We start from the raw sequence: 24,844 nt of genomic DNA on the forward strand, positions 1-24,844 counted from the left end.
AACCTTTTGTAACATCACCTGTCTCAACTCATCTGTTGCTGAAGCCCTCATTCGTACCTTCATTCCCTCTAGACTTGACTATTCCAATGCACTCCTGGTTGGTTTCTCACATTCTATTCTCTGTAAACCTGAGATCATCCAAAACTCTGCAGCCCGTGTCTTAACTCGCTCCATTCCCGTTCCTCTATAACCCCTGTGCTCGCTGACCTTCATTGGTTCCCGGTCAAGCAACATCTTGTTTTTAAAATTCTCACCCTTGTCTTCAAATCCCTCCATGGCCTCGTCCCTCCTTTTCTCTGTAATCTCCTCCAGCCCCACAACACTTCAAGATATCTGCACCTCTCTAATTCTGGCGCCTTGTGCATCCCCGATTTTAATTGCTCCACCATTGGTGGTCATGCCTTCAATTGCCGAGCCTCAATCTTTGGAATATCCTCCCTACACCTTTCCACTTCTTCACCTCACTTTCCTCCTTTAAGACATTCCTCAAAACCTACTTTTGTGACCAAGTTTTTGGTCATCTGACCTAATAACTCCTTTTGTGACTCGGTGTCCTATATTTCATATTGCTCCTGTGAAGCACCTTGGAATGTTTTATTATGTTAAAGATGCTATATAAATATAACTATATACATATATATAACTATATATAAATATAAGTTGCTAATAATGTAACGGCCAGTGAATCTATGGTTGATAGTTGTGGACTGATATACTGAGAGAAAACTCTGTGCTGTTTGAATATTGCCATCCGCTTGTGGAGGCAGATGGGGCATCAGTTTAAAGGCAGCCAAAATACAGCACCACTGCCAATGCAGTCAGCCTGAATTATGTACTCATGTGCTAGGAATAGGTATTGAACACACAACCTTTTGACTCGGGTGAAAGCGCTACCTTGAACTTGTTTCTATCTCAATATTAAAAACATTGATTTACTTTTATTTCAGACAGGAGACATCCAGATTTGTCCAGTGTGTTAAATCCTCCCTGAATGCCTGGCCTTGTTTCAATAATGCTATGATATCACGAAGAGTAATTAGTTACAATCTTGTGTGACTGATTTGAAAATGTCAGGCTCTTACTATTTGAATGTTGTGTGCATATGATCATTTCAACTTTTCTCAATCACAAACAATTTAATTAAATTTTTTGGGCTTCAGTGAAATACATTTTATGAATGATATCACACCCACTGTACTCAAAGTGAATATTTAGCATGTCAGTTGTCTTGTCAACATTAACGTGGTCCACCCACCACGCTTTGTCAATACAAGTGCAAAAACTAGAAAGGACTAATGTCAGTTCCATGCAAGAATGATGTAAACATCCGGTCATATGTTTAAATGTTTTATAAAATGATTTCTTACCGATAAAGGTTTATCTAAAAATAAATCTAAGTACAGCAGGAATGCTGCTGTATTTGTGTTTGCTCTTTCATTATTTTCAATCCATTTACACATTCTTTGATCTTAATCTGGAGCTGCTGTCATTGCATGATTATGTGAATAACATGCCTGGTATATGTGACCTGGAACATACTGGAATGGAGAGGTCTGTCCAAGTGAATCAGCTACAGTAAGTTGCTACCTGTGGGATTTGGTCTCTAGATAAGTTATGATTGAAAGAGAGAATGCTCAAGACTGGTACTGAAGTAAAGTTAAAACTCATGATTTCCATTGAAAGTACTTCTTGTACTTTGAAAAAGAATAGAAAATGTAGCTAATAAGCTTAAATAACAGAATCAATCACTTACACAATACCTTCAAATTAATGTCTCGTGATCAATTTTGAACAGATTACATAAAAAGAAATTGAGACTTGTATCTATATAACTCCTTTCACAACCTCAGAATGCCTCAAAGTGCTTTACAGCCAATGGAATACTTTTGAAGTGTAATCACTGTTGTAATGTAGGAAAATACAACATGCACAGCCAATACACAGAGTAAAACCCTTGTGTAAACTGACCCTTTCTATAAATGCCAAAAATCAAAAACTACTTTTAAGGAAATGCTGCAGCTTTTAACATTTTGTGAATCAGTTGCCAAGAGAAAGAGGAGAAAAAGGAGTTGGAGACCCTAGAAGATTCTGTAGTTTGGATCAATTTGGGACAACATTCTCTTTTTGCTAATATATTCAGAGTGGCATAGAAAATAATGTGAAGATGTACATTTTTGAAAATAAAAAGTTAAAACAAACCTCTATACATTTACTATGCTGTGTGGTACAAATTAATGTTGATATAGCTCTCGGTTTGGCCCAGAGCCATAACTGAATAATTTGCATTCTGTTAAACTATATGTTGATCTGTATTATACATGATTATACTCTTTCACTCCCAGCATGAAGCATGCACAGCTGCAGGATGAATCTCTTCCAAAACTGGCTTAACAATGTAACTTAACCAAAACCACAGATCACCTGCTGTTCTCTAGCTTAATGTTGCACTTACATTTCCTGTGACCATTTTGAGTGAGATGTTAATTATTGCTGAATTGTGGCCAAACTTATGAGGTGATCTTCTTTCCATGAGGCATGTGACTTCCAAACTTATTTCACTTGGGATCTTTCCAACTGGTGGAAAGAGATATTTACCCCATCAGCTGTGACAACGTATGAGCCCAGACTCCAAATGAGATGGTGTGTCAATCAGTAGATGCCCTTCTATATTGCATTAATAAAACCATTCTTAAGCTTATAACTAAATGTAAAGAAAAGCTAGGATGGTGCTCCTGTTCCCTGATCTATAATCAAAAGACATAACTGGCTTGGATGTGAGCAACAGAATAATTAGAATCCATTTACATTGAATTAAATTGATTAAACTTTTCATTTTAATGCCAGCAAGATAAAATGGACTTAAAATACTTTTTCAAAGTAATTTGATAAAATTTTGGCAGATTTCCTAGGCAAATCTGTGGGAAGGGAGCACTATAAGAGCTATGCTATTCATGAGTTGTGTTGTAACTTTGTTCCAAGGTGAACATTTGTAACCGCTTCCATTCTCGTTTTCCTCCAGCGTGGTAGGTCACGTTACATATTCTGATGCCATTATCCACTTTTACATTGCTACAAAGTGTGCTGTGACTGCACTGACAGCCGGTATTCACGATGAACTGCATGACCAGAAGAGCCACATTCGTACCACAGTAAGTTAACACTCATGGACTCATACAGCATAGAAACAGGCCCTTCGGCCCACCGTGTCTGTGCCGACCTTCAAGCCTATCTTTCTAATCCCATTTTCTAGCTCCTGACCCGTAGCCTTGTTTGCTATGGCGTTTCAGGTGCTCATCTAAATACTTATTAATTGTTGTGAGGGTTCCTGCCTCTACTACCCCTTCAGGCAGTGTGTTCCAGATTCACCCATTCCTCAAATCCCCTCTAAACCTCCTGCCCCTTACCTTAAATCTGTGCCCCCTGGTTATTGACACCTCCGCTAAGGGGAAAAAATTACTTCCTATCTACCCTATCTATGCCCCTCATAATTTTGTATACCTCAATCAGGTCTCCCCTCAGCCTTCTCTGCTCTAAGGAAAATGACCCTAGCCTATCCAGTCTCTCTTCATAGCTGAAATGCTCCAGCCCAGGAAACATTCTGGTGAATCTCCTCTGCAGTGCAATCACATCCTTCCTATTGTGTGGTGGCCAGAACTGTACACGGTACTCCAACTGTGGCCTAACTAGCATTTTATACAGCTCCATCATAACCTCCCTGCTCTTATATTATATGCCTCGGCTAATAAAGGCAAGTATCCCATATGCTTTCCTAACCACCTTATCTGCCAGTGCTGCTGCCTTCAGTGATCTATGGACAAGTACACCAAGGTACTTCTGACCCTCTGTACTTCCAATGGTCCTACCATCCACTGTATATTCCCTTGCTTTGTTAGTCCTCCCAAAATACATCATCGCACACTTCTCAGGATTAAATTCCATTTGGCACTGCTCTGCCCATCTTACCAGCCCATCTATATTGTCCTGTAATCTAAGGCTTTCCTCCTCACTATTTACGACACCACCAATTTTCGTGTCATTTGCGAACATACTGATCATACTTCCTATATTCTCATCTAAATCATTAATGTACACTACATACAACAAGGGTCCCAGCACCGATCCTTGCGGTACACAACTGGTCACAGGCTTCCAATCACAAATACAACACTTGACCATCACCCTCTGCCTCCTGCCACTAAGCCAATTTTGGATCCAAATTGCCCTGGATCACATGGGCTCCTACCTTCTTGACCAATCTCCCATGCGGGACCTTATTAAAAGCCTTACTGAATTCCATGTAGACTACATCAACTGCTTTACCCTCATCTACACACCTAGTCACCTCCCCGAAAAATTCAATCAAATTGGTTCGACATGATCTCCCCCTGACAAAGCCATGCTGACTATCCTTGATTAATCCCTGCCTCTCCAAGTGGAGATTAATCCTGTCCCTCAGGATTTTTTCCAATAGTTTCCCTACCACTGATGTTAGACTCACTGGCCTGTAATTTATCTGGTTTATCCCTACTACCCTTCTTGAATAATGGTATCACATTCACTGTCCTCCAGTCCCCTGGCACTTCTGTGGCCAGAGAGGATTTGAAAATTTGTGTCAGAGTCCCTGCAGTCTCCTCCCTTGCCTCACATAACAGCCTGGGGATTTATCCACTTTTAATTCTGCTACTACCTCCTCCCTTTCAATGCTAATTTGTTCAAGTAGATCACAATCTCCACACCGCACCCCCCCCCCCCCACCACCCCCCACCCCGATCTCTACACCTACATTGTCCTCCATAGTGAACATAGATGAAAAGTAATCGTTTAAAATCTCACCTGCGTCCTCCGGCTCCATACACAGATTGCCACTTTAGTCCTTAATGTGCCCTACTCTTTCCCTGGTTATCCTCTTTCCCTTAATATACTAATATGCCTTGGGATTCTTCTTTATCTCGCCCACCAGTGTTTTTTCATGCCCCCTCTTCGTCCTCCTAGTTACTTTTTTCAGTACCCCTCTACACTTTCTATACTCCTCTAGGGTCTCTGCTGTTTTCAACCCTCTAAATCTGCCATAAGCCTCCTTTTTTCCCCTCATCCAATCCTCTATATCCCTTGACATCCAGGTTTCCTGGACTTGTTGGTCCTAACCTTCAACTTTCTGGGAACATGTTAGCCCTGAACTCTCACTATTTCCTTTATGAATGACTCCCACTGGTCTAATGTAGACTTTACTACAAGTAGCTGCTCTCAATGTACTTTGGCCAGATCCTGTTTTATCATATTGAAATTGTCCTCCCCCCCCCAATTCAGTACCTTTATTTCTGGTCCATCTTTGTCCTTTTCCATAACTTAAATCTTACAGTTATGATCACTATCTCCGAATTGTTCCCCCACTGTCACTTCCACCACTTCCCCGGCTTCATTCCCTAAGATTAGATGCAGTACCACCCCTTCTCTTGTAGGACTTTCTACATACTGGCTCAAAAAACCCTCCTGGATGCACTTTAAGAATTCCACCCTCTTTAAGCCTTTTGCACTAAGACTATCAATTTAAACAAATTATAGCTCAACCCTGAAACGGAAATAAAGTTCATGCTCTTCTTGTACACGAGTCATTCCAACAAGAAAATTTTGCCTGTATTTATTCGCCTCTATAAATCAAAAAGGATTAACTTGCAGGGTAATTTAACATTTTCTTCTCCCTCCATTTTAACATATATTGTTCCTCTTCCTTAAGACTCCTTGTGCCTCACAAGAGCTAGTTGAACATGTGCCCTGGTCTCTTCCAGCGTCATTCATGAGATGACCACAAGAAAGTACTAAGTAAGAATAATTTAGGGTGATTTGTCCTCTGAGTTTTTTTATCTCACTTGCGAGAAAGTGCCCAGATTCCCCCAGGCCCCTCCTATTTTTTTAATTCATTCATGGGATGTGGGTGTCGCTGGCTAGGGCAGCATTTATTGCCCATCCCTAATTGCCCTTGAGAAGGTGGTGGTGAGCTGCCTTCTTGAACCACTGCAGTCCATGTGAGGTAGGTACACCCACAGTGCTGTTAGGAAGGGAGTTCCAGGATTTTGACCCAGCGCCACTGAAGGAACAGCAATATAGTTCCAAGTCAGGATGGTGTGTGACTTGGAGGGAACTTGCAGGTGGTGGTGTTACCATGCATTTGCTTCCCTTGTTCTTCTAGTTGGTAGAGATCATGGGTTTGGAAGATGCTGTTTAAGGAGCCTTGGTGCGTTGCTGCAGTGCATCTTGTAGAAGGTACACACTGCTGCCACTGTGCGTCGGTGCTGGAGGGAGTGAATGTTTGTGGATGGGGTGCCAGTCAAGTGGACTGCTTTGTCCTGGATGGTGTCAATCATCTTGAAGCTACACCCATCCAGAGAAGTGGCGAGTATTCCATCACACTCCTGACTTTTGCCTTGTAGATGGTGGACAGGCTTTGGGGAGTCAGGAGGTGAGTTACTCGCCGCAGGATTCCTAACCTTTGACCTGCTCTTGGAGCCACAGTATTTCTATGGCTACTCCAGTTCAGTTTCTGGTCAATGGTAGCCCTTAGGATGTTGATAATGGGGGATTCAGCGATTGTAATGCCATTGAATGTCAAGGGGAGATGGTTAGATTCCCTCTTGTTGGAGATGGTCATTGCCTGACACTTGTGTGGCTCGAATGTTACTTGCCACTTATCAGCCCGAGCCTGGATATTGTTCAGGTCTTGCTGCATTTCTACATGGACTGCTTCAGTATCTGAGGGGTCACGAATGGTGCTGAACATTGTGCAATCATCAGCGAATGTTCCCACTTCTGACCTTAATTTTGAAGAAAGATCATTGATGAAGCAGCTGAAGATGGTTGGGCCTAGGACACTACCATGAGGAACTCCTGCAGTGATGTCCTGGAGCCACAACCATCTTCCTTTTGTGCTAGGTATGATTCCAACCAGCGGAGAGTTTCCCCCCTGATTCTCATTGACTTCAGTTTTGCTCGGGCTCCTTGATGCCATACTCAGTCAAATGCTGCCTTGATGTCAAGGGCAGTCACACTCTCCTCACCTCTTGAGTTCAGCTCTTTTGTCCATGTTTGAACAAAGGCTGTAATGAGGTCAGGAGCTGAGTGGCCCTGGCGGAACCCAAACTGAGCATCACTGAGCAGGTTATTGCTAAGCAAGTGCTGCTTGTTGGCACTGTTGATGACACCTTCCATCACTTTACTGATGATTAAGAGTAGACTGATGGGGCGGTAATTGGCCGGGTTGGACTTGTCCTGCTTTTTGTGTAGAGGACATACCAGGGTAATTCTCCACATTGCCGGGTAGATGCCAATGTTGTAGCTGTACTGGAACAGCTTGACTAGGGGCGCAACAAGTTCTGGAGCACAGGTCTTCAGTACTATTGCCGGAATATTGTTAGGGCCCATAGCCTTTGCAGCATCCAGAGGCTTCAGTTGTTTCTTGATGTCATGCAGAGTGAATCGAATTGGCTGAAGTCTGGCATCTGCGATGCTGGGGACTTCAGGAGGAGGCCGAGATGGATCATTAACTCGGCACTTCTGGCTGAAGATTGTTGCAAATGCACTAATGTGCTGGGCATCCCCATCATTGAGGATGGTGATATTTGTGGAGCCACGTCTTCCAGTTAGTTGTTTAATTGTCCACCACCATTCACGGCTGGACGTGGCAGGACTGCAGAGTTTAGGTCTGATCTGCTGGTTATGGGATCGCTTAGCTCTGCCTATCGTATGCTGCTTATGCAGTTTGGTACGCAAATAGTCCAGTGTTGTAGCTTCACCAGGTTGACACCTCATTTTGAGGTATGCCTGGTGCTGCTCCTGCACTCTTCATTGAACCAGGGTTAGTCTCCTGGCTTGATGGTAATGGTAAAGTGGGGGATATGCTGGGCCATGAGGTTGCAGATTGTGGTTGAATACAATTCTGCTGCTGCTGATGGCCCACAGCACCTCATGGATACCCAGTTTTGCATTGCTAGATCTGTTCAAAATCTATCCCATTCAGCACGGTGATAGTGCCACACAACACGATGGACCTTATCCTCAATGTGAAGGCGGGACTTCGTCTCCACAAGGACTGTGCGGTGGTCACTCCTACCAATACCGTCATGGACAGAAGCATCTGCAGCAGGCAGATTGGTGAGGACGAGATCAAGTATGTTTTTCCCTCGTGTTGGTTCCCCCACCACCTGCCACAGACCCAGTCTAGCAGCTATGTCGTTTAGGACTCGGCCAGCTCGGTCAACAGTGGTGCTACCAAGCCACTCTTGGTGATGGACATTGAAGTCCCCCACCCAGAGTACATTTTGTGCCCTTGCCCCCCTCAGTGCTTCCTCCAAGTGGTGTTCAACATGGAGGAGTACTGAGTCATTAGCTGAGGGAGGGCGGTAGGTGGTAATCAGTAGGAGGTTACCTTGCCCATGTTTGACCTGATGCCATGAGACTTCATGGGGTCCGGAGTCAATGTTGAGGACTCCCAGTGCAACTCCCTCCCTACTGTATACCACTGTGCCACCACCTCTGCTGGATCTGTCCTGCCGGTGGGACAGGACATATTCTGGGATAGTGATTGCAGTGTCTGGGACATTGTCTGTAAGGTATGATTCCGTAAGTGTGACTATGTCAGGCTGTTGCTTGACTAGTCTGTGGGACAGCTCTCCCAACTTTGGCACAAGCCCCCAGATGTTAGTAAGGAGAACTTTGCAGGGTCGACAGGGCTGGATTTGCCATTGTCGTTTCCGGTGCCTAGGTCAATGTCGGGTGGTCCATCCGGTTTCTTTCCTTATTGACTTTGTAGCGGTTAGATACAACTGAGTGGCTTGCTAGGCCATTTCAGAGGGCATGTAAGAGTCAACCACATTGCTGTGGGTCTGGAGTCACATCTAGGCCAGACCGGGTAAGGACAGCAGATTTCCTTCCCTGAAGAACATTAGTGAACCAGATGGGTTTTTACAACAATTGACAATGGTTTCATGGCCATCGTTAGACTATTGATAGCATGCTTGAGATATAGACAAAAACAGTGCCTTATGGGGTTTTCTGAGGCAAAAAATTCAGCCTCTGGCACTTGGTTATGGCATGGGCGGCACAGTGGCGCAGTGGTTAGCACCGCAGCCTCACAGCTCCAGGCACCTGGGTTCGATTCCGGGTACTGCCTGTGTGGAGTTTGCAAGTTCTCCCTGTGTCTGCGTGGGTTTTCTCCGGGTGCTCCGGTTTCCTCCCACAAGCCAAAGACTTGCAGGTTGATAGGTAAATTGGCCATTATAAATTGTCACTAGTATAGGTAGGTGGTAGGGAAATATAGGGACAGGTAGGGATGTTTGGTAGGAATATGGGATTAGTGTAGGATTAGTATAAATGGGTGGTTGATGTTCGGCACAGACTCGGTGGGCCGAAGGGCCTGTTTCAGTGCTGTATCTCTAATCTAAAAAAAAATCATAATGTCGTGAAGCACTTTGTGCCATCATCTAACAGTGTGCAAATGAAATGTGGTGACAGAAACATTAATTTGTGATGTGTAAACTTGCAATATTATAGTGCACCCATGGCAAAAAAGACATTAGGCTATTTGCATGATCTCATCCTGCATCATATTCCTTTACCCAGAGGGATGTTGGAGTAGTTCAGGCCGAGACCATTTGCATTTTCTAAGGGAAAAGCGGTTAATTATTTTAAGAAGGGGAAGGTACAAGGATATCTGGAGAGATCAAGGCAGTGGAATTAGCTTTGCATTGCTCTGGCAAAGAGCCAACACAGACATGATGGGCTGAATGGCCTCCTTCTATATTGTAAACTGCTATAGTCTATAGGGGGAATTAACTGGCACCTCTTGTGAGATGTTCCCAGGTGTTATCATTCCAAGAAGTGTCAGCTTAGCTCAGTGGTAGCACTCTTACCCCTGAATGCCTGTCCATCATCTACAAGGCACAAGTCAGTAGCGTGATAGAATACACTCCACTTGCATGGATGGGTGTAACTCCAACAACACACATCCAGCACAAAGCAGACCACTTGATTGGCACCCTATCCATCAGCTTCAACATTCACTCCCTTCACCACTGACACACAGGGGCAGCAGTGTGTACCATATACAAGATGCACTGCAGCAACTCACCAAGGCTCCTTCGACAGCACCTTTCCAAACCCGTAACCTCTACCACCTAGAAGGACAAGGGCAGCAAATACATTGGAACACCACCACCTGCAAGCTTCCCTCCAAGTCACACACCATCCTGACTTGGAGCTATATCGTTGTTCTTTCGCTGTCGCAGAGTCAAAATCCTGGAACTCCATTCCTTACAGCACTGTGGGTGTGCCTACCCCACATGGACTGCAGTGGTTCAAGAAGGCAGCTCACCACCACCTTCTTGAGCAATTAGGGATGGGCAATAAATGCTGTCCCAGTCTGTGATGCCCACATCCCCCAAACAAGTTAAAAATATCAGAAGGTTGTGTGTTTCAAATCCACTCCTCGGATCTGAATGCAGAATTTAGGCTAACGCTGCTTTGCCAGAGGTGTACTATTTTTGGCTGTCTTTAAGATGATAGCCCATCTATCTGTTCAGGTGGATGGAAAAGGGCCCATAGCAGTATTCAAAGAACAGAGTTTTCCCACATCTACCATCAGCAAACATAGATTAACTGGGCATTCATTTATTTGCTGTGTGCAATTGCAAATTGGCTGCTGTGTTTGTCTACTTACTAACAGTGACTTCAAAAGTAATTATAAATCCATCATTCAATCTGGCCTGTGGATTTTGGTGAAAATCTCACCAGCCCCATGAAGCTATTGGGATGGTTATAAATCCACACACTGGCCCCTCTGCTGCCATCTCAATCCATTTCCAACCTTTGTTCTTTTTATTTGATTTCATTTCATACTCCCACAAATTCCTGACGTCCCATCTTCTCCTTCCCCCCCACTAAAAATACTGCGGATCCCTTTAATTGTGACGCTGCTACTTTTAATCCTCACTTTCAGAACATATCGCCTGGTTGGGTGAAGACAGAGTTTGTTGATTGCATGTTGAGAAATACTTCAGTCTCTGGTTCCAATTTGCACTCAATGATCAAGGTATGTCATACAGCTACTAAAAATACATTTTAACAGTTGAAGAACAAGTAGGTGAGGGTTATAGAGTGAGCAATTTCATTCATGTTACCTCAATTTCTTATTTGCACAGAGTTTATTAAGATGATGGGGTTAGGACCACTTCCCTATGTGTGCACTTCTATCCCAGTGTTCTATACTTTTCAATTTGTCACTCAATTGTCACTCAATTTGATTTTCAAATTGTCACTTTAGTTTATTCCAAGCTTGCAGAGTTGGGGAGGGAAGTTTAGAATGTTATCATTGAAGAAAGAAAAAGAGAATATGTCAGCATACATTATCCAGAAAAAGGAGAGGCTCATGTCAGTATTTATATAGTACTAGCCAATCTCTCTTAGCATTGCACACGGGGAGTGAAGATCAAATGTAGCTTTCGTGGTTGGAGTGTGAGGTCTAATTTGCCAAGGGCATGCAGACACAATTCAATCTGCAGCTTAAAGACATGTATTCTGTCATTTTTATAAAATACTTGGATTTACTATTTATCGTTAATTTCAGGCAATTTGGGAAGCAGAAAAGTGGTTTGGAGCACAAATTTCTCAGCATTACAGGTGCGGAGATGCCAAATTGAGGTTATCCAGCACCATCACTGGCAGGAGGATGTAATTACAGTGTGATAACTTTACACAGATAGCTTCCAATATGAATGTGAACATAGTAGTTTCTAACAAGTGTGAACAGATGTGAGATTTTTAACATTATGTAGATTGTACACCAGAATAAATCACATGTATAGAATTATCATGGCACTGTGCCAGCTACACAAAGTGAGAAAGGTTGGATATGAATGTATGAAACACCTGAATGTTGCGTAGAAACAGGACAGATGTCTGACAGATATACCACTGTCCTGGATGAATTTCCGCATATCTGTCGGTCAGTTCACACAGAACCAGGGCTGGGGAGCCTTAGATGGACGATTGAGCGCAGTGAGTGGGGGACTAGATTCACCAAACAGGGCTGGTCTTTTATCTTTTACTTTCATTTACATAAAGTACCCCATACTACTTGCAGTTGTGAGAGGTGTGACAAAGAAGGAGTAAGAGGTTAATTCCATGTTAGAGGGCTGGGTTATGAGGAGTAGCAAGAAAAGATCAGACTCTTCAGCTTTCAATGGTAGTGAATGAGAGGAGACTGTATTAAGCTCTATAAAATACTAAGTGGAATAGAAAAGATTAACACAGATGAGCACTATCTCAACTTAAACAATGGCTGCAGGACAAGGGACATAGGTACAAACTGATAAAAGGCAAGTGTAGAACTGATGTCCGGAAGAATATCTTCAAAGGATGTGTGAGTAAATACCTGGAGTGGTCATTTGGGTAGGGGCTGGAGGTAAAAAATTTAATGAATGAAGAGGCAGTTTTGATTGAGGGGCAGAATTGTAAATTTCTGAGGAAGGGTAGGGTAAATAGACTGAGTGACCTCTTCATCTATACATCATGGTGAAGCATATATTGCTAACAATGGTGAGCAATATCTAGACTGACTAGCTTCAGCTGGCCCAGTGATAACACTCTGGCCTCTGAGTTACAAGTGTATAGATTCAAAACCCAATTCACGTCTTGAAGACATAATCTTAGGCTTTCAGTGCAGAATGAGGGAGTGCTGCTTTGTTGGAGGTGCTGTCTTTCAAATGAGGCATTAAATAGAGGCTCTGTTTACTGTTCTGGTAAATGTAAAAAGATGCCAAGGTACTATGCAAAGAGGAACAGGGGCATTCTCCCTTTCTGCTGAATAACTTAACCAATACTATCAAAACATATTGACTTCATTTATTAGGTTTGCTGTATGTAAGTTAGCTGCTGCGACTGCATACACAATAACGGTGACTGCATTTTCAAAGCAATTTGTTGGCTGTTCTAAGAATATAAAAGGCATTGTATAAATGGAAGTTCTTTGTTTATAGAGTACTGTGTAAATGGCAGGTGACATATTCAGGAGGAAGATAGGGTCTCTATGATTTTATTTCTCCACCTTATTATTACAGGACAACTTAATTGAGTCACCAATTTGTCAATGGGTTGAATGGTGTTTGAGTGTTATTTGTGGTTCTATGACTCACCGGGGGAGTCCTGGGCAACCTAGGCACTTTTGTGTTAAAATAATTTTTTCTAAATATCTGCCCTAGTAAACTCTCATTGTTGTCATGTAGGTTCTGGAAGCGGAGGACATTGCAAGTGCTGTGGTCTATGCTCTTGGTGCACCACTTCATATCGCCGTAAGAGAATTTAGCTGTAAAATTACTGTTTGCCATAGTAGCTTGCAAATGCCTAATGTATTGTGTGACATTCTCCTGACTGCTCTACTTTTGAAAGCCGGTTGGTTAGCAAGGATAGCATTGGAACCAATCTTTACTGAGTCTTACATTTACTTAGAGTGAAACATTACAAGCATACACCTCTGAACACAACCACAGCACATTTTCAGTAAGTGTCCCTTTATATGTGCTCAAGTGAATCCCCAGTTAATGCCCACCACCTGCATACAATTAAACTCAATTAATATACAATTAATGCTGACTGCTATTTTAACAAAGTCATTGACCTATTTAATTCTCTTACATCACTGTCTGCTGCTAAAATCTGCACTTGATTCAAGGAGGTAAATTGTGACTCATCACCTTGTGCCACTCCCACATGGCACCATGATGGTGAAATGTTGCCAGGTTCCTCTTGATCTCACTGAACAACATAGTTCCCAGTTTGGCTGCTCGGCATACATTTTCCTCAGTATTTAAATTAAAGGGAAGATGTTTTACTAAGCTGGAAGGTTAGTAATGACCGTTTAGTAAAAGGATTTTACTTTAATTTTGCACACAGAGGAATATTTATACTCCATGGATTTGCTTTTCTGTAGTTGCCTGTTTATCCAGATCCATGAATTGCACAATTTGGAATCCCTTGTAAGTCATATAAAAATCAAGGTTTTAGTTCAGCTAGTTCCTGTTTGATCATTGTATTTATCAAAGTTCCTGGGAACTAATGTTGCACTTCCGCACTGAAGAACTGAGAATGTTTTTACTCTTATTTAGATTGGAGAAATCATCATTAGACCAGTGGAGCAGATAAAGTGATTAGACTCATCCCAGTAAAGGACGAATCTCATCAATCAATTTCCAAGTGGCTGCAGTTAAATACATGGTCCTGTAGCCAGCACACAAAGATCACAGACATGCTTATGTCTACTCCAACTGAGTGGCTCTTAGTGCTGTCCCACATTGTCCCACCTGCCATTCACCGCGATGCCCTCATGCTTCATGACATGGAAAAGGACCTGAGCAACATCCACCTTCCCATTTGCAAAGACTGAAAATACCTACCAAGAAAGTGTTTAAAATTGTGCTGGCCATTCTGGGAAACAACAGCTTCAACCATATTCATGGTTTCCACCCACTATCCAAATGGACAGAATCGGGGGAGCCATGCAGCATAAAAAAAAACACCTCATAACTGACCGAACAGAAGAGGTTCATGACTTGGACCTTCCTCTAGGGCAGTGGGCAGCTCTCGACTGAATCCACACAGGGCACTGTCAGTGCAGCCACCTGCTCTGTAAATGGAAGATGAGAGACAACCGAAATTGTGATTGTGGCCAGGAGTCCTAAACCATGGAACCCATCGCATCCATCTGCCCACTAAAGATCTGTTGTGGGAGGTACCTCATTTCTCCACTTGGCATCTCAGCAGGCAATCGAATGGATAGCTAAACTGGACATTCCATTATAAGCGTTTCCTACCATATGAAAGCAGACCTCCATAAATCTATTTACTTTAAAAAAAAAACAAACACACTTGTAAGGGCTGATTTTCTTCTGCTCTGCTTCCAGAAAACACCAGAAAATTTGGTGAGGTGCTGAGGAAAAATAGACATGATTCCTTTTTCTCCCATTCCAGGACTGGGTTCAAGCTTCCTCTTTGGCTGTTTTTGGCATCTGCGCCTGAAGAGGTTGCAGCAATGTGAATTGCATACAAATGAAAATCATAGGGCTTTGAACATACATCTTCCAATAAGGCTATTTGCAGATCAGGGGTAGACTGCTTCCATTAAAAAAACTATCATTACTGCAACCTGAGCTGCAGCTTAGATGCTGTCTGCCTTAAGAGACTGGTCTAGTGTTAGGCTTCGTGGTCGTGAGGCTCAGGTGCTGATGGTATCAGCATAGCTGTGTACTCTTCAGGTGTATTCCATTCTAATTGCTCCCAGATATTGCTGAGAGACAATCTGCCCCATAATCTTTAGCAATGATGTCACTGTTGGATCCCATTAAGACTCTGCAGATTAACCTAAGAGTCTAGAATGATAGATACCTGGAAGTGCTTTCAAGGCTCTACTAAATATCAGGGTTCACACGATTCTTAGAAATCAACAAACTTCATTCCTAGCACTCATAATATTGACTGAATCTTACAATTGGCACATTTGAGACATTATGTTTTAGTTCCCTTGGGTACAGTACTTTCTATATTTGCCATCTGTTGATATATATTGCTAATTGGTGCCTATGGACTTTAGAAGTATACCCTTCAGCATATCGAATAATGCTTCACTGATCATACCTGTGGGTGGACCCAAGTTATATTCTAATCAACAATTCAGGTTTAAGTGAGGATACCCCTGCATAACTGAGGATAGCCCAATGAGAACAGAATGTGCCAGAAATACTTAGGTCTGGTAGCATCTGTGTAGAGAGAAACAGAGTTAACGGATCAGGGCTGCATTTTACCAGTTCCCCGCCAATCTCGCCAGTGGTGAGCTTCAAAGATGGTGGGGTGCATGCGTGGGATTTACTCGGCAGAGTCGCGGCAATATTAAATGTGCCGGCTCATTTGCGTGGCCAGGACCCCTCTCCCCCGGTGATGTGGAGGGGCTGGGTGCTCTGTCCCGGGAGGCACAGTGGTTAGCACCGCAGCCTCACAGCTCCAGCGACCCGGGTTCAGTTCTGGGTACTGCCTGTGTGGAGTTGGCAAGTTCTCCCTGTGACCACGCGGATTTCCGCTGGGTGCTCCAGTTTCCCCCCGCAGCCAAAGACTTGCATGTTGATAGGTAAATTGGCCATTGTAAATCGCCCCTAGTGTAGTGTAGGTAGGTGGTAGGAGAATGGTGGGGATGTGGTAGGGAATGGGGGATTAATGTAGGATTAGTATAAATGGGTGGTTATTGGTCGACACAGACTCGGTGGGCTGAAGGGCCTGTTTCAGTGCTGTATCTCTCTATAATGGCGTCAGGCACTGACGCCATTTTTAAACGGCTTCCAGCCCTTCTATTTAATTTAAACTTTTAAAGACACATTGCCTTAAAGTTTATTAAAACTAATTAAATAAATGTTCCCCGCCCCCCCCCCCCCATAACCTTACATTTCATTCCTTTCCCTCTTCATCCCCCCACCAAAAATACTTAGATTGTCTACCTGACTTTCACCCGCCCGCCCCTCAAAGTTCAGAAGCATTTCTATTTTACCCCTTTCCATCACCCCCTTGACCAATCAGGTAGGTTTGACACCACCCCCCCCACACTGATATACTTATCTCCTCCCCCCTCCCCACCAATGTTCCGCCTTACAACACTGGTCGTAGAACTGACGGCACGGGAGTGCCAGCCACCGACCTCAATATCAGAGAACCAACGGCTAGTGGGACCAGGTAATTAATTAATTCCTTAATTTACATGAATTACCATATTTAAATGTGGCTCCCGTCACTGAGGGGGTGGGGGGGGGTGGGTTTGGGGGCGGAGGCCACCATGAGACCTCACTGCTGCTGGCAATGTGAGGCGGAGCCTTCCTGGCATTGAGGCCCGTGGTGGGCCTCTTCTGGAGCTATTTTACGGTTCTTCCTCCCCTCTACAATCCCCGAAGTCAGAGTGTCAGTGAAACACAGCCCCTTATCTGTGACCTGAGCCCAATGATACTGGCAACTGTGGCTGCAACTTACCACACATCATTCTCACTGTGATATGACATGTATGGAAACATAGACAATTTCTTCAATAGATGTGTTATTTGATTTAATAGTGTACCTGCGTATCAACTGTAGCTCGGACCAGGTTGTCTGATTGAAAGAACTTAACATGCTTCACTGGCCAACTATATTTAACCCTGATGCTCCCATATATTATTGAATTTTGCTGCAAGCCAGCAAAACTGGGTCCGATTAATTTTCACCTCCATATATGACACTAGCAATCTTTGGAGAGCCATCTAATGCTTGCCTATTTGCCTGTGCTAAAGAAGGATGTAACTAATTAATAAATTATATAATTTTCTCAAAATAAACATTTGGATGCATTTAAAGATTTTTGCTTAATTATTTGCAAAATAATCGCCTTTAAAGGATGATTTAATGCCAGTTTTACATTGTGTTTTGAACTTTTCTAAGCTGATGCACATATTGTCTGGTCCCAGCACTGAGACTGCAGCACTGGTCCCCTGCAAACTTTGCGCTCATATAAGTTGGGACTGAGTGACCCCACAAAAATCATCTGGAATCTGCCTCATTCTGTATTTGTTGTGAGCAAACAGTACAACATTTACCTGTTTGATCCATCTGTGCATGGTGGATTGACTGATGTTGCCTGAGACAGCTTGGAGTGAACTGAAGGAATAAAAATTCAGGCTTCTGGGGACTTACACGCTCTCTGTGCTGCCCCTGTGGTGGTGGTGTGGCGGGGGGTGGGGTTGTCTGCAGGTTCCAACAGATGTACTAACTCCATCACTGCCTCCCTGGTGAAGCAGAGTCTGTGAGGCACATAGTCCTCTGACATCCTTGGGTAGGTATGGCTGAGTTTGTAGGCCTTGCTGTGGGTAAGCTTAGCTTTTGGCAGTCCACTGCTGCTGCAAGCATTCCCATTTTAATAATTTAATTTACAGCTTTAAAATCTCATTTTTTAAACAGCCAAAGTGTGCCCTCCCTTCATCGCCCATTTCATGTTGGTGAGCATCTCACACAGATATTTCCTCTCAGAGCATGAGGGAAACTGTGCCCAGCCTCATCTAACTTGCGCATGTTCTAACAGTCAAATGAAGCTCTCACACAAAAGTACTGGCCAAAGGATCCGGTGCTTTGTGATTTACAGGAAGTATGTGCTATGGATTTTCATTTGATTTCCTGTTCACCTATTCTGTGCCAGTGACAGCCATCCTGCTGGCTGGAATATTTGCCCCAGCTGTTGTTTGATCTACTCAACCAGGCTGAAAACCTCATAACAATCTAAATTTAACTGGATCCGAACAAAACAAAAAACAGGAGTCAGTGAGGATGTTTCACCTCCAGATCAAGTACAACAGAATTTAACCTCCAGCTGCTGCTGGGTTTCCAGAACAGCTCCCAGTGTGAGCATTGTGTTGCTTTAGATAACTTGCGGATGATCCCATCAGCAATGTGAGGCCTGACTTTCCCCATTGCCTTGTCATGAAACGACAGGCCTTACTTACATGGAAGTACTCGGCTTGGCTTTGTTTTGTTAGTTTTCAATCAGAATAAAAACAGTTTTACTGCATTCTTGATTCGGAGAGTGAGAGAGAGGGAAAAAGATTGACCTGCTGCAAGGTTCAAGAATAATTATCCTGTGAGATTGGCATTCCCTACCTGCCAGCATAATAGTTATAGTCTCTGTGACCATTAACTTCCTGTGCTGGTGGTGAGAAACCTAAAAAATATTTCATTTTGCAGAGATGATATTTAGGCAGACAGGAAAACAGGCCCCTCCTCTTTTGGGCACCGATGTGACTTATGGAACATTTTATACATAACTCAAGGTTTATCTGGGCTTTTTCGCTGGAATGTAGAATGGTTGTCAATTTTGGGAATGCCTCATGAATAAATGTACACAGTAGGAGTGCACAAATTGCTCATTGAGTAACACTCCAACACTTTCACTGAGAGCTATATTTCCACATCTCGCGTTAGCAGGATCCAATAGGTGTCCTCACTCTGTTCCCGCATGTATGTTTATACCATCAGCAAAGTTAGCTTCCATCAAATGTGTTATATAGACTATAATATAATATGTGAACAGAAACAAAGTGAAGAAACCATGTGCTAAGTAACAAATGTGGAACAAATCCTTTACATGACCAGATGGGATGCAAGAATTTTTATTCAAAGGAGATGGGATTTAAAAGCGACATGAGTGGTATAAATATAAGTGCACGTTACATACTCCACACATTTAAACATTGTGATCCAGAAGACTGCACGGTCCAAATAGGTTACGCAATGGAGTGAATTAGAATAGAGCTCATTCTATAACTATAAATGTGACAGAAGATGTACAACATGGTAACCAGAGCTAAAATAAAAACAAAGTGCTGGAAATACTCAGCAGGTCTGGCAGCATGTGTGGAGAGAGTAAAAGAGTTAACGTTTCTGGTCTGTGACCTTTCGATAGGCCTGAAACGTTAACTCGGTTTCTCTCTCCACACATGCTGCCAGACTTTTTTTATTCATTTGTTCATGGGATGTGGGCATCGCTGGCTAGGCCATCATTTATTGCCCATCCCTAATTGCCCTTGAGAAGGTGGTGGTGAGCCGCCTTCTTGAGCCCCTGCAGTCCTTGGGGTGTCAGTACACCAATAGTGCTGTTAAGAAGGGAGTTCCAGGATTTTGACCCAGCGACTGGAGGAACGGCGATATAGTTCCAAGTCAGGATGGTGTGTGGCTTGGCGGGGAACTTGCAGATGGCGTTCCCATGCATCTGCTTCCCTTGTCCTTCGAGATGGGAGAGGCCATGGGTTTGGAAGGTGCTGTCAAAAGAGCCTTGGTGAGTTGCTGCAGTGCATCTTATAGATGGTACATACTGCTGCCATTGTGCGTCATTGGTGAAGGGATTGAATCTTGAAGGTGGATGGGGTGCCAGTCAAGTGGGCTGCTTTTTCCTGGATGGTGTCGAGCTTCTTGAGTGTTGTTGGAGCTGCACCCACCCAGGCAAGTGGACAGTATTCCATCATACTCCTGACTGTACCTTGTAGGTGGTGGACAGGCACTGGGGAGACAGGAGGTGAGTTACTCGCCGCAGAATTCCCAGCGTCTGATCTGCTCTTGTAGCTACAGCATTTATGTGGCTGGTGCAGTCAGTTTCTGGTCAATGGTAACCCCCAGGATGTTGATAATGGGCATTCAGCAATGGTAATGCCATTGAACATCAAGGGGAGATGATTATATTCTCTCTTGTTAGAGATGGTAATTGCCTGGCACTTGCATGGTGCGAACATTACTTGCCGCTTATCAGCCCAAGCCTGGATGTTGTCCAGGTCTTGCTGCATCTGGGCACGGGCTGCTGCGGTATCTGAGGAGTCGTAAATGGTGCTGAACATTGTGCAATCATCAGCAAGCATTCCCACTTCTGACCTTATGATTGAAGAAAGGCCATTGATGAAGCAGCTCAAGATAGTTGGGCCTCGAACACTACCCTGAAGAACTCCTGCAGTGGGAAGAGTAAGCAAATGAGTGGAAAATTTTAAGCAAAAGACTCCAAATGGGTATGTTGCAGAATGGAGAGAAGATGTGAATTAGAGATAGAAATGGACATAAATCAGAACTTTCTAAAATAGTCAGATAAAGAATTTTGAATCATGTTTCATGACCAATAATTGTTTTGGTCTTTTCAGAATTACTCAAGTGTTAAATGGAAGTGTTCTTCAGTATTTTGACTTCCAGTGGTGGTGACCTGCCAACCATTGGGACGTCTAGTGAAGCCTCAGTCTTAGCAGCTCCCATCTGTTCAGAATCACACTCGAGGCCGAAAGGAGTGAGTGATTTAATTAACCTCTGAAATGGAGATGAATTAAAAGGTCAATTCAGATTTATACACAGGTGTAAAAATTCCTCATTAAAAATTGGAAAATAAATTACAAGACCTGGAAATAAATAGGATACAGACTTGTATTGATTTTGGAAGTGTACTTTTTCTGGTTATTAAGGTGAAAAACAGCAATCTATAAAACAGCTCCCTTTTTCACTTTTTACCCCAGTATCTGTGTTGAATTGTTCCTCATAAATACAGGCTCATGAAGGGTTCAGAATATGTTTAACCCCACCCCAACCTTCGACGCATTCCCTCACACCATTTTAGTATTTCCATTTCCCACAATGATCACCATTATTGCCTCTGTAAGTGAGATTCCCAATCCAGTGCCAGTTTATACTAAATTCTGGTCAGTTTTGTGCTGTGGCGTTAAGTGCACTGGGAAATATGTTGGCATATTCATTTCAAAGGGACTCTTACATGTCTTAGCCTTGACCCATCAAATGAATTTGAAGGGTTTCACTCAGAGGTGAAAGGCCAGAGGGTAAAACTATTGTGACTCAAATCCCTCATAAGCTGTTTTATAATTAAACTGCTTCCATACTACACGAAATGGCATTGTTATTTTCTCAGCATATCAATAACTTCAGGTATTTTTTTAAATAATAAAAAGTTAGTCTAATGGTGACTGAAAAAATTGTCGATTGTTGTAAAAATCCATCTGGTTCACTAATGTCCTTTAGGGAAGGAAATCTGCCATCCTTACTGTATGCAATTTTGGTCTCTTTATTTAAGGAAAAATGTAAATGTGTTGGAGGCGGTTCAGAGGAGGTTTACTGGATTGATACCTGAAATGAACGGGTTGTCTTATGAGGAAAGGTTGGACAGACTGGGCTTGTTTTCGCTGGAGTTTGGAAGAATGAGGGGAGACTTGATTGAAGTTTATACGACCCTGAACGATCTTGACAAGGTGGATGTAGAAAGGGTGTTTCCTCTTGTGGGTGAGTCCAGAACTGGGGGGCACTGTTTTAAAATTAGGGATCACCCTTTAAGCACAGAGATGAGGAGAAATTTTTTCTTAGAGGGTTTTGCGACTTTGGAACTCTCTGTCTCAGAAGGTGGTGGAGGTGGGGTCATTGAATATTTTTAAGGCGGAGGTAGATAGATTCTTGATAAGCCAGGGAATCAAAGATAGGGGTAGATAGGAGTGTGGAATTTGAGACATAAACATATCAGCCATGATCATCTTGAATGGCGGAGTAGGCTAGATGAACCAAATGGTCTACTTCTGCTCTAAATTCGTATGTTCATATGTACCTGGTCTGGCCTACATGTGACTTCAGATCCATAGCAAAGTGGTTGACTCATAAATGCACTTTGAAATGGCTGAGCAAGCCACACAATTGTCAAGGGCAATTAGGGATGGGCAATAAATGCTGGCCTAGCCAGCGACGCCCACATCCCATGAACGAATAAAACAAAGTATTAGAAAAAGATGGAAAATACTGAAGCAATTTGAATGACATTTTCTCTGATCCATTTTAAACTTATTTAAGACTCGGCAGGCAACCGAAGGAAATCTTCTCGATCGGTATGAAGATATTTCAGTAAAGATAAGTTTCATGAAAAAAATCCTTGCTGTCAAGGAATTAACCTTGCTATGCACAAGAACATGCGCCTTAAGATTTACATGATTATAGCACAGGAGGCCATTTGGTCTGTCGGGCCCATGCTGGCTCTCTGCAAGAGCAACTCACCTAGTCCTAGTCCCCCCACTTATTTCCCAAAGCCCTGCAAATATTTTTTCTTCAGATAATTATCCAGTTCTCTTTTGAATGCCTCGATTGAATCTGCCTCCACCACACTCTCAGGCAGTGCATTCCAGATCCTAACCACTCACTGCGTGAAAAAAGTTTTTCGTCATGTCGCCATTGCTTCTTTTGTCAATCACCTTAAATTGGTATCCTCTGGTTCTGGATCCTTCCGTCAATGGAAACAGTTTCTCCCTGTCTACGCTGTCCAGAGCCCTCATAATTCTGAACACCTCTATCAAATCTCCTCTTAATCTTCTCTTCTCCAAGGCAAACAGAACCAGCTTCTCCAACCTATCCACGTAACTGAAGTTCCTCATCCCTGGAAGCATTCTCGTGAATCTCCTCTGCACCCTTTCCAATGCCTTAACATCATTCCGAAAGTGTGGTGCCCAGAACTGGACACAATACTCCAGTTGTGGTCAAACCAGCGTTTTATACAGGTTTATCATAACTTCATTTTTTTTGTTACTCTATACCTCTATCTATAAAGCCCAGGATTCCATATTCTTTATTAACTACTTTCTCAACCTGCCCCAAAACCTTGAATGATTTGTGCACATATACCTCCAGGTCTCTCTGCTCCTGCAACCCCTTTAGAATGGCACCCTTTAATTTATATTGCATCTCCTCCTTCTTCCTACCAAAATGAATCACTTCACACTTTTCTGCATTAAATTTCCAGTGGTCACCTGATTTACATTTGGTCTCCCCATTCTGGAGGAGACTGCGTCATGATCACCAGATAGAGAATTCCAGGTTGTAGGACGAATTTGTAATTTACTGCGTCACAGGGAGAGAGTGACAGAGTAAGGTAAGAAGAGACTAGCTCAGTGGGACATGAGCAACTTAAATTGGATCTGTGGCAACATTCCTGTTTGTGTACATTAGGGATGAGGTAGAAGTGGACAATGCAGAGTTAGATAAGTACAAGACTGGAAGCAGCGAGGACAGGATTTCTAGAAAAGATGAGATTGGTAACAGTCTGGAAAATGATTGTTTGGTGTTCAGTATTGGGGTCACGATCCAGAGGCGGATAGGAGGAGGGGTATCATTGGTATTCAGCTGCAGCCAGATAAACATCGACCCTGCCATCAGGTATAATCACATGATGTTACGGTTGGAAAGGTGATCTACAAATTCAGTGGGAGGCAGGTTACAAAGAGTAAAGGGAATGCAAATCAGTAGGTTTGATGATGAAGTTTAGATATATCAGGATGTTTTGTTGTATTATGTAATATTTAAAAGGATTGTGAAGGACTGCAATCTATCTGATCGAGGGATTCCAAATAACACACCCGAAGAGTGAAGATTGATTGTTTTATAATCACTCTCTGATCCCTGAGGTAAGGTTATAGCCTCAAACTTGCTGCAGGTGCCTTTACTTTATCACGTATATTGGATTAAGCAATGAACGAATAGTGGTTTTATTGAAATAAAAACAAGAAATGCTGGAAATACTCAGGTCTGACAGCACTGGTGGAGAGAGAAGCAGAGTTAACGTTTCAGGTCAGCGACCCTTCATCAGAACTGGCAAATGTTAGAAATGTAATAGGTTTTAAGCAAATAAATCGGGGGTGGGGCAAGAGATATCAAAAGGCAAGGTGTTGATAGGACAAGGTCACAGAGAATAACTGACCAGAAGGTCATGGAGCAAAGGCAAACGGTTTATTAATGGTGTGCTGAAAGACAAAGCATTAGTGCAGAGAGGGTGTTAATGGACAGAAAAATGAACAGCCCTGGCCCAAAGTACAAACATGAAATAAAACAGTGGGTAGGCACATGGTAACAAAATGAATGATGAAACGAACTAAAATAAAATAAACAAATAAAAATAATATATCATAAAAAAGCAAAATAACTAAAAATAAAAGCAGGGGCGGGGGGAGGTGGCCCCGTCATGCTCTGAAATCATTGAACTCAATGTTCAGTCTGGCAGGCTGTAGTGTGGCTGATCGGTAAATGAGATGCTGTTCCTCGAGCTTGCATTGATGTTCACTGGAACACTGCAGCAAGCCCAGGACAGAGATGTGAGCAGGAGAACAGTGGGGTGTGTTAAAATGGCAAGCAACCTGCTCAGTTATTCTCTGTGACCTTGTCCTATCAACACCTTGCCTTTTTTTAATCTTTCGCCCCACCCCTGCTTTATTTGCTTAAAACCTATTTCATTTCT

The 24,844-nt window shown here is 43.0% G+C and overlaps 2 protein-coding genes across 4 annotated transcripts in view; one reads left to right on the forward strand and one right to left on the reverse strand.

Annotated features, from left to right (window-relative positions):
• dhrs11a (dehydrogenase/reductase 11a) overlaps positions 1-17,393 on the forward strand; it is a 137,198-nt gene extending 119,805 nt beyond the window's left edge. The window contains exons 4-7 of one of the 2 annotated variants that reach the window (XM_068010331.1): positions 3,020-3,149; positions 10,988-11,080; positions 13,272-13,337; positions 14,151-17,393. In XM_068010331.1, the coding sequence (XP_067866432.1) occupies positions 3,020-3,149; positions 10,988-11,080; positions 13,272-13,337; positions 14,151-14,192 (331 nt within the window). In that variant the 3' untranslated portion in view covers positions 14,193-17,393. The remainder of the gene's footprint in view (positions 1-3,019; positions 3,150-10,987; positions 11,081-13,271; positions 13,338-14,150) is intronic. The other variant, XM_068010332.1, reaches the window with a different exon arrangement.
• Positions 17,394-19,195: 1,802 nt separating this feature from the next.
• The window catches only part of si:ch211-283g2.1 (sodium- and chloride-dependent GABA transporter 1), a 107,746-nt gene continuing 102,097 nt past the window's right edge, over positions 19,196-24,844 (reverse strand). For both annotated transcript variants that reach the window (XM_068010329.1, XM_068010328.1), the window contains one exon: positions 19,196-20,883. In XM_068010329.1, coding sequence (XP_067866430.1) covers positions 20,737-20,883 — 147 coding nt within the window. In that variant the 3' untranslated portion in view covers positions 19,196-20,736. The remainder of the gene's footprint in view (positions 20,884-24,844) is intronic.

The sequence above is a fragment of the Heterodontus francisci genome, chromosome 30 (genome assembly GCF_036365525.1).
Source record: "Heterodontus francisci isolate sHetFra1 chromosome 30, sHetFra1.hap1, whole genome shotgun sequence".
NCBI lineage: Eukaryota > Metazoa > Chordata > Chondrichthyes > Heterodontiformes > Heterodontidae > Heterodontus > Heterodontus francisci.